This window comes from Oncorhynchus clarkii, chromosome 12 (genome assembly GCF_045791955.1).
Source record: "Oncorhynchus clarkii lewisi isolate Uvic-CL-2024 chromosome 12, UVic_Ocla_1.0, whole genome shotgun sequence".
NCBI lineage: Eukaryota > Metazoa > Chordata > Actinopteri > Salmoniformes > Salmonidae > Oncorhynchus > Oncorhynchus clarkii.
In genome coordinates, this window is record NC_092158.1 from 27,372,265 (window position 1) to 27,383,122 (window position 10,858).

The window sequence follows — 10,858 nt, forward strand, 5'->3', positions numbered from 1 at the left end:
CTCTGACACCGCCTGGTATAGAGGTCCTGGATTGCAGGGAGCTCGGCCCTAGTGATGTACTGGGCTGTCTGCACCACCCTCTTTAGCGCCTTGTGGTCAGATGCCAAACAGTTAGTTGCCATACCAAGCGGTGATGCAGCCAATCAAGATGCTCTCAATGGTGTAGCTGTACACCTTTTTGAAGATCTGAGGGCCCATGCCAAATCTTTTCAGCCTCTTGAGGGGTTAGAGGCGTTGTCATGCCTTCTTCACGACTGTGTTGGTGATTGTGGACCATGTTAATTTCTTAATTATGTGGACACTGAGGAACTTGAAGCTTTCGACCCGCTCCACTACAGCCCTGTTGATGTGAATGGGGGCGTGCTCTGATCTCCGTTTCCTGTAGTCCACGATCAGCTCCTTTGCCCTGATAACGTTGAGGGAGAGGTTGTTGTCCTGGCACCACACTACCAGGTAACTGACTTCCTCCCTATATGCTGTCTCATCGTCGTTGGTGATCAGGCCTACCAAATCAAATCAAATCAAATGTATTTGTCACATACACATTGTTAGCAGATGTTAATGCGAGTGTAGCAAAATGCTTGTGCTTCTAGTTCCGACAATACAGTAATAACCAACGAGTAATCTAACCTAACAATTCCAAAACTACTACCTTATACACACATGTGTAAAGGGATAAAGAATTTGTACATAAAGATATATGAATGAGTGATGGTACAGAACGGCATAGGCAAGATGCAGTAGATGGTATCGAGTACAGTATATACATGAGATGAGTAATGTAGGGTATGTAAACAAAGTGGCATAGTTTAAAGTGGCTAGTGATACATGTATTACGTAAAGATGCAGTAGATGATAGAGTACAGTATATACATATACATATGAGATGAATAACGTAGGGTATGTAAACATTATATTAAGTAGCATTGTTTAAAGTGGCTAGTGATATATTTTACATCAATTTCCATCAATTCCCATGATTAAAGTGGCTGGAGTTGAGTCAGTGTGTTGGCAGCAGCCACTCAATGTTAGTGGTGGCTGTTTAACAGTCTGATGGCCTTGAGATAGAAGCTGTTTTTCAGTCTCTTGGTCCCAGCTTTGATGCACCTGTACTGACCTCGCCTTCTGGATGATAGCGGGGTGAACAGGCAGTGGCTCGGGTGGTTGTTGTCCTTGATGATCTTTATGGCCTTCCTGTGACATCGGGTGGTGTAGGTGTCCTGGAGGGCAGGTAGTTTGCCCCTGGTGATGCGTTGTGCAGACCTCACTACCCTCTGGAGAGCCTTACGGTTGTGGGCGGAGCAGTTGCCGTACCAGGCGGTGATACAGCCCGACAGGATGCTCTCGATTGTGCATCTGTAGAAGTTTGTGAGTGTTTTTGGTGACAAGCCAAATTTCTTCAGCCTCCTGAGGTTGAAGAGGCGCTGCTGCGCCTTCTTCACGATGCTGTCTGTGTGGGTGGACCAATTCAGTTTGTATGTGATGTGTATGCCGTGGAACTTAAAACTTACTACCCTCTCCACTACTGTCCCATCGATGTGGATAGGGGGGTGCTCCCTCTGCTGTTTCCTGAAGTCCACAATCATCTCCTTAGTTTTGTTGACGTTGAGTGTGAGGTTATTTTCCTGACACCACACTCCGAGGGCCCTCACCTCCTCCCTGTAGGCCGTCTCGTCGTTGTTGGTAATCAAGCCTACCACTGTAGTGTCACCGCAAACTTGATGATTGAGTTGGAGGCGTGCGTGGCCACGCAGTCGTGGGTGAACAGGGAGTACAGGAGAGGGCTCAGAACGCACCCTTGTGGGGCCCCAGTGTTGAGCGGGGTGGAGATGTTGTTACCTACCCTCACCACCTGGGGGCGGCCCGTCAGGAAGTCCAGTACCCAGTTGCACAGGGCGGGGTCGAGACCCAGGGTCTCGAGCTTGATGACGAGTTTGGAGGGTACTATGGTGTTAAATGCTGAGCTGTAGTCGATGAACAGCATTCTCACATAGGTATTCCTCTTGTCCAGATGGATTAGGGCAGTGTGCAGTGTGGTTGAGATTGCATCGTCTGTGGACCTATTTGGGCGGTAAGCAAATTGGAGTGGGTCTAGAGTGTCAGGTAGGGTGGAGGTGATATGGTCCTTGACTAGTCTCTCAAAGCACTTCATGATGACGGAAGTGAGTGCTACGGGGCGGTAGTCGTTTAGCTCAGTTACCTTAGCTTTCTTGGGAACAGGAACAATGGTGGCCCTCTTGAAGCATGTGGGAACAGCAGACTGGGATTAGGATTGATTGAATATGTCCGTAAACACACCAGCCAGCTGGTCTGCGCATGTTCTGAGGGTGCGGCTGGGGATGCCGTCTGCAGCCTTGCGAGGGTTAACACGTTTAAATGTTTTACTCACGTCGGCTGCAGTGAAGGAGAGTCTGCATGTTTTGGTAGCAGGCCGTGTCAGTGGCACTGTATTGTCTTCAAAGCGGGCAAAAAAGTTATTTAGTCTGCCTGGGAGCAAGACATCCTGGTCTGTGACGGGGCTGGTTTTCTTTTTGTAATCTGTGATTGACTGTAGACCCTGCCACCATCTGGTCATCAGCAAACTTATGGATGGTGTTGGAGTCGTGTGCGGCCACACAGTTGTGGGTGAACAGGGAGTACAAGAGGGGACTAAGCATTCAGAAAAATGCTTTTAACAAGGGAAACTGCTTCCTTCTGCCAATCATTCAATCGATTTAAATGTAAAATGTTGTTTTCTCTGTAATACAAAGAGGTTTAACCTCTTTCATTTGTATGCACATTTTTCCTGAGCTATTAAGTTCTTTGGAAGCAGAAGCGGTCTCCGTAGAATGTGAGGAAAACACATGATAAATAACACGTTCTGTACAGTCATTCATGCTCAACATCTAAATTAAACTGGGTAGAGAGATAGCCAGAATAGATTTCTATAAATTATTCAGAACATTCTGAAGTGTTGGCATGGGCCTACAGTTAGGTGCAAATGTGAAAATTTGTTCACCCAGAAGTAATTTGAATAATTCTAGTGTTTCATAATCATTCAGACGATCTTGAGGAAAGCCAATGTTCCGTGTCACGATAACGTCCTCTTATTAACTGGCAGGTGGTCTTCATTAATGTGAGTGAGAACAAACTAGTCTTTTGTTCACTCAACATATTTTTGACAAGCAGGAAAATAAAAGCAGTGGGGACCGACAGACTTCCATTGCCTTCAACACACACATTGGGCTCTATGGTCTCATGTACGATCAATAGTCTGTTGTTTTCCATCTGCCAACTTTGAAATGGGATTTCCTTCCGCTTTCATCAAGGTCATCTTACCCTGCCAAATAAATGAACAAATAATAAGAGCTGAGATTTGGTTTACTGTGGAATCCATCCCTCCATCCCCAGTGTAAACATACAGTGGCTTACGGAAGTATTCACCCCCTTGGAATTTTTTCCTATTTTGTTGCCTTACAACCTGGAATTAAAATTGATTTTTAGGGGGGGGGTTTGTATCATTCGATTTACACAACATGCCTACCACTTTGAAGATGCAAAGAAACAAACAAGAAATAAAACAAAAAGTCTGAACTTTGTAGAGCCACCTTTTGCAGCAATTACAGCTGCAAGTCTCTTGGGGTATGCCTCTAAGCTTGGCAAATCTAGCCACTGGGATTTTTGCCCATTCTTCAAGGCAAAACTGCTCCAGCTCCTTCGTTGGATGGGTTCCTCTGGTGTACAGCAATCTTTAAGTCATACCACAGATTCTCAATTGGATTGGGGTCTGGGCTTTGACTAGGCCATTCCAAGACATTTAAATGTTTCCCCTTAAACCACTCAAGTGTTGCTTTATCAGTATGCTTAGGGTCATTGTCCTGCTGGAAGGTGAACCACCAGAAAATCTCTGGAAGACTGAAACAGGTTTCCTTCAAGAATTTATCTGTATTTAGCATCATCCATTGTTCCTTCATTTCTGACCAGTTTCCCAGTCCCTGCCGATAAAAAAACACATCCCCACAGCATGATGCTGCCACCACCATGCTTAATTGTGGGGATGGTGTTCTCGGGGTGTTGAGAGGTGTTGGGTTTGCGCTAGACATAGCGTTTTCCTTGATGGCCAAAAAGCAACATTTTTGTCTCATCTGACCAGAGTACCTTCTTCCACATGTTTGTGGAGTCTCCCACATGCCTTTTGGCGAACACTAAATGTGTTTGATTATTTTTTTCTTTAAGCAATGGCTTTTTTTCTGGTCACTCTTCTGTAAAGCCCAGCTTTGTGGAGTGTACGGCTTAAAGTGGTCCTATGGACAGATACTCCAATCTCCGCTGTGGAGCTTTGCAGATCCTTCAGGGTTATCTTTGGTCTCTTTGTTGCCTTTCTGATTAATGCCCTCCTTGCCTGGTCCGTGAGTTTTGGTGGGCAACCCTCTCTTTGCAGATTTGTTGTGGTGCCATACTCTTTCCATTTTTTAATAATGGATTTAATGGTGCTCCGTGGGATGTTCAAAGCTTCAGATATTTTTTTATAACCTAACCCTGATCTGTACTTCTCCACAACTTTGTCCCTGACCTGTTTGGGGAGCTCCTTGGTCTTCATGGTTCCGCTTGCTTGGTGGTGCCCCTTGCTTAGTGGTGTTGCAGACTCTGGGGCCTTTCGGAACAGGTTTGTATATATACTGAGATCATGTGACACTTAGATTGCACACAGGTGGAATTTATTTAACTAATTATGTGACTTCTGAAGGTAATTTGTTGCACCAGATATTATTTAGGGGCTTCATATCAAAGGGAGTGAATACATATGCACGCACCACCTTTTCATTTTTTTTTATTTTTTAAAGAAGACATTTTTTTCATTTCACTTCACCAATTTGGACTATTTTGTGTATGTCCATTACATGAAATCCAAATAAAATCCATTTAAATTACAGGTTGTAAGGCAACGAAATAGGAAAAACGGCAAGGGGGATGAATACTTTTGCAAGGCACTGTAGCTAGCAGCCTCCGGTTTGACAGTGCGGCAGCAGCATTGGGCAGGCAGTCAGCAGTGGAAGCCATGCTCCCAGGCAGGCAGCCCTCAAAGCTGTGCTCCCAGGCAGGCAGGCAGCAGTGGAAGCTATGCTCCCAGGCAGCCAGGCAGCAGTGTAAGCTATGCTCCCAGGCAGACAGGCAGCAGCGGAAGCTATGCTCCCAGGCAGACAGGCAGCAGCGGAAGCTATGCTCCCAGGCAGACAGGCAGTAATGGACACTATGCTCCCAGGCAGCAGTGGAAACTGTGCTTCCAGGCAGGCAGAGCTGGGATGCAGTGGAGTATAAATAGTGAAGAAAGGGAGGGAGGGTTAGGGAGGGAGGCTTCAGGACCACACAGGAAATAGGCATGCCACTCTAATTGGACTCAGTCCTCATCCTCTGTGTCTAATGAGAGACTGGTGTTTTCTTTTCCCTCAAGCCGGTAATATACATTTAAACAGTTTCTCTTCCTTTACCCCCTCATGTGGAGTTATAACATATGGCTAAACATACACAGTTTAATCCTCCCCTCGCTCTCAAGATGCATGCCAAGAAGAAATGAGCTATCATCTGTCTAAAACTGACACCCCCACATGCTCACAAAGGCCACACAGTCAGGAAGCCCCTAGTTACTCACTCAATTCAGAGAAATAATGGAAGAAGCCTTTTTTCTCTTTGAGAACCCATTTGCACACTCGCAGGGTTCCACCTCTATCATGATCAGCAACAGTACAGCTTTGTCTGACAGTCTGCCAAGCAGACCACCGCTCGTTCTTTCCCTGCTGCTAACTGATTCCTTTTTTTTCCATCAACAGACACCATGAACCAGGACAACAAGTCAGACTCAGCGGAGGGTTTCTTTGCCTCCAAGCCAGCGCTGTTTGCAGTCATCGGGGCGGGATGCGTCATCTTCCTCCTGATCATCATCATCCTCATCGTCCTGCTGATCAAGCTGAAGAAGAGGAACCGTAAGCACACCCAGCAGCGGACCACCGCTCTGTCACTCAGCACGCTGGCCAGCCCCAAGTGCTCTGGGAACGCCGGCTCCGAACCCAGTGACATCATCATCCCGCTACGGACTACAGAAAACAACTACTGTCCCCATTACGAGAAGGTGAGCGGGGAATATGGCCATCCGGTTTATATAGTCCAAGAGATGCCAGCGCAAAGCCCAGCCAACATCTACTACAAGGTCTGAGGCAACGACTATGTCTAGGATGCTTGCTGTAGGGGAGAATTCTGGCCTACCTTTTACTACCTTGTCCGTCTGATGTTGAAAGACACTTTTGATGTTCAAAATAGTGACACAAGAACAGAAATGAAAGAAGGTTGTCCTGGATACAGTAGTTGAAACATAAAACATGAAACATGTTTCCGGATAGGCCAAAGGCAGGTTTTGGAGAGATTGTGTCGTCTTCTCTTCCTGCTTCAAGCTAGAAATTTTAATTCACCCAAGTTTTGCTATACTGTGTGTCTGAGAAGACTGTAAGACGGTAAAGCCTATGGCGTAGAGATGCCTTCACTCTGACAATGGAGACAAGTTGCAAACAGGGTATACTACACAAACAAAGGACCCTGCAATAGGGCTGTCACTCATGGGCTCCATTCCTGTAATGAAGCCTCCATTGTTTGCTCAGAGACAGAAAAAGGCACAGTGTGATGACAGCAAAATACACTTCCCTTTCACAACAAATGTGTTTTACCTGCGCTATTGTTTTTTATCAGTCACCTACAGTAGCTTCCTTTTCACCAGTGTCTGCTCCTTCAACATTGTGTTTCTTTTCTACTGAATATCTAGTTAATACATGCTATATTATGGTAAATATTAATATTTCTACTGAATATCTAGTTAAAACATACTATATTATGGTAAATATTAATATTTTTCATGTATCCTTTACTGATACTTTGTCACATGTAGGAGGATCTGTGTCATTAATGGCTATTTTGAGGTTGTCCACTTTCTGTTTATAAAAGAAACAAACACTTACATATGTAGGTCCCATAATTGTGTTCAGTATGTGTCTCCTGTTATACTTCTTTAAGCGTGTCCAAACAGGTAAAGTCAGGTATGCAACTGTGGTGGGAAAAAACTAGCAATGAACATGTCTCACCCTGGATGTGAATTAATGAAAGACAAATAGCTCATACTCAATTGCAGTGAGAGGTCATCATGACTGAAATAAATTTAAAGAAAACTAAAAGGTTATGTTTCAAAATGACAGGTCACTTCTGTGTCTGAGCGGCCTCGAGGGTTTTCACTCCGAGTTTTCCCCTTTGTGAAAAAGAATAACAAGATCAAATTGGTTTGAGTAGAAAAAAGTGTGGAAGCAATTAAGATGTTATCAAAGGAGCAGAGCCTTTTGCTCCCACCTAAAGGCCGTGTTCTCAGAAGAATTGGATGACTTCGGAGGGAATGATTTGCGTTCACCTAACGGTATGACATTTGATAGTTCTGCTCCTGGAGACAGTGGAATACTAGGGGTGTAGCTAAGGATGGTTTTATTGTTTGCCACATTCATGTTTGAGTCTGAATTCATTCATAGCCACTTAGGCATGGAGCCTGGATCAGTCGTGTGCTCAGAATGAGAAGGGATGCAGGTAATGTCCAACGTGCTGTGCATCTCCATAAAAGCTTGTTTGAGGACAATGGAAAGAGTTTGGCAACCAGCTCCAATCCCTATTCTCCTCAGCTGTGCGATGATGGGAAAACCAAACCTTTAAAATAAATTTAAATACAGCGCAGACAAGAGAGGTACAGAGTGGACACTTAAAGTAAGTCATGATTCTGCTTCATTATAAATTGTTGTACAAACATAATTGCAGTACAGTACATATTTATCTTAAACTGTTCCTACTCACAAAAAGGCTTTTTTAATTCCTAAAGAGTTTTACAACCGCAACGGGATGGCGCTAAAACATCTCTGGTTTACCATTCCTATCACCTGGCATCCTGAAAGACCAGGCAAGATTACACTGGTACCAAATCGTTTTCAATATGAATCATCACACATTTTTCTGTTTCAATATCTTATCTCCATGTACTTAAGTGGGTCCCATAGTCTAGTCCTGTGTGTTTATTTTGAAACAAGATAGATACTGTCATGTATTTACAGTAGAATTACTCTGGCATACTTTTCATGTTGATAACATTGAGATTATTTTAAGTTATTAAGAAGTTTATCAGCGAGAGCAGGACACCAGTTTGTTGGCATTGTTTCAGATAAGAGAGCAGATTCACTGTTATTTAGATGGATGTGACTGTAGATTGACATATTTGTTTGCTTTGAGGGTTAGAGCAGATTGACTCTTCTTTTGAAACATTATATAAATCTTTTTTTCAGTCTGGATTTATTTGGATAAATTAACATTGTTTCGCTGAAAAATAGCCTCAAAGTTGACTTTTGCCTTCCCGGTGTCTTGTACATTATCACTTACATTACATAAATAAATTATGTCTACAACATATGCAAATATGACTCTAACCATGATTTGAAATTTTTTAAACATATTTTGTTTGTTTTGAACTGAATTATACTGTAACTAAGTTTTATAAAAAAGTGTTAAGAATAAAGCTCAAATTAAGTCAATGACAAACTGGTGACAAACAGAATCCTAATTCTTTAGCTATTGAACAAGCATTGTTTTATTGTTGTGTGTTGTTTGTCATTGGGTAAAGGTATAGTTTATTACACAATGATCATCTTCACAATGTTTAAGGATAATGTGTACACCACTGTGTGATCTTCAATTATTTACAGTAACACAATACCCTGTAGTCCTAGAAGTAACATGTGATGTCCCTTTACTGCTTGTTTATTGTTTGTTTTTATTTTTGGTAATACAGTGGCCTAAAATAATGTAAATATGTGAAAAAGTACCATTTTAAAGTTACATTTAATAGAGACCCATTTATGAACATAATGTGTTTTTTTTATGCAGAATTTTGTAAATAGGTGTGTTTCTGGAAAGACATTTTGTATAAATCTTGATTTTTTTATAGACACAAATCTCTTAGAGCAGGTGTTTTAAGTGCCAGGCCTTGCAAGGAAAGAAGACAATTGTATCATTGTTCACCACATACATACAACATGAGAAACATTATTTCCCCTCAGTTTCATTCTTGCTGTCACAGACTGTTTGTGGGTGGGTGGGGGACTGGATTGGGAGTCTAGAGAAGGGCCAGATACTCTCCTATACATTTTGTAGATTTTCTCTGTGACACAGTCACCTCTTAAAATCGATGGATATGTTAGTGATCTTAAAAACAGGGTATGGTGAGCAACCAACTAAATACTTGATGCCTTGATGTTTTGATCAAGATGAGTTTGAGTATAATACGATGCTACAAAGGTAAAAAAAAAAAAAATGTTTTACCCATGCTGATTAGAAATATTCAGATGAGCAATACATTATTCCGGGCATCTTTCCATGCAAGTTTCCCTGAACTCTGTATGGTCTCACTGACCAAGGATACAGTAATTCCATCTCTAGTCGTGAGAATCCAAGGTGAAGAAGAAGCATCGTGCTTGGAGGAGGTCTGCTGAGCTTGCGACTTTGGGAAATAAATAAGGCCAACATACATGGCTCTATCTCAGTCCTTCGACACCCCTCAAGGTGAAATGGACACGCTCTCTTGACCTCCACAGATTATCACGATATTATCTCTGGCTCGCTGTAATGAGAAAGCAGCTCAAGCCCCAGACATTTCCTCAGCCATCAGCCACACAGCCAAATTCAGCCCACCTCTGCTGTGCTGTGTATGGAGGCCAGGCCACTCGCATAGTTGAAAAATATTACAGCAGTGCTTAGCAACCTGAAAGCTGAAGTGTGTGAACATCTCCATGCTATTGGAGTAAGAAGGAAAATATCTACATTATTTGGTTTGGTTTTCCTGCTCAATACAGTTTAAACACTAATGACTTGTTCAGTGTGGCTGGTTGCTCACTTTCCCTGCCCTCAGTAAGTCATTATTGTCATTGTTTTATTTCTGTTCATGATTCAGTATTATTTTCAATGTAAATGTATGCAATCCCAGTGAATTAGTTTTTTTTGCGTCTGCTCCATGTTCATATATTTCGCCTTTCATTCACACACAGCTTCAACCCATGTTCAACATAACCAGTTACTATGGAATGGAAATTCCATGAGCCAAGTTTGAAATCCTGATATTGCATATTGATAAATAAATTTTTCCTATGGATTTATCTGGTGTCGTCTTTTATTAGAAAAAATCGATAGCATATGGTGCATTGACCCTGCACAGTAGAATGTGTGTCTTATGCAAGGCACCACTGTGTGTGTACAAAACATTAGGAGCACCTGACAGACTGACGAGGTGAGGGCTATGATCCCTTATTGATGTCACCTGTTAAATACACTTCAATCAGCGTAGATGAAGAGGAGGAGATATGTTAAAGAATGATTTTTTAAAGCCTTGAGACAATTGAGACATGGATTGTGTATGTGTGCCATTCAGAGGGTGAGTAGGAAAGACAAAAGATTTAAGTGCTTTTGAACGAGGTATGGTAGTAGGTGCCAGGTGCACTGGTTTGAATGTGTCAAGAACTGCAATGCTACTGAGTGTTTCACGCTCAACAGTTTCCTGTGTGTATCAAGAATGGTCCATCTCCCACCGGACATCCAACCAACTTGACACAACTGTGGGAAGCATTGGAGTCAACATGGGCCAGCATCCCTGTGGAACGCTTTCCACACTTTGTAGTCCATGCCCTGATTAATTGAGGCTGTTCTGAGGGGAAAAGGGGGTGCAACTCAATATTAGGAAGGTGTTCCTAATATTTTGTACATACAGTGTATATTTCAACAGCCACATTTCTTAGCTGAACAAAATAAATGTTGGTTA

General features: G+C 42.7%; 1 protein-coding gene across 1 annotated transcript in view; it reads left to right on the top strand.

The window, feature by feature from the left end:
* The window catches only part of LOC139422945 (ephrin-B1-like), a 70,623-nt gene extending 60,428 nt beyond the window's left edge, over window positions 1-10,195 (top strand). The window contains exon 5 of the mRNA XM_071174439.1: window positions 5,808-10,195. Coding sequence (XP_071030540.1) covers window positions 5,808-6,190 — 383 coding nt within the window. The 3' untranslated portion in view covers window positions 6,191-10,195. The remainder of the gene's footprint in view (window positions 1-5,807) is intronic.
* The last annotated feature ends 663 nt before the right edge of the window (window positions 10,196-10,858 follow it).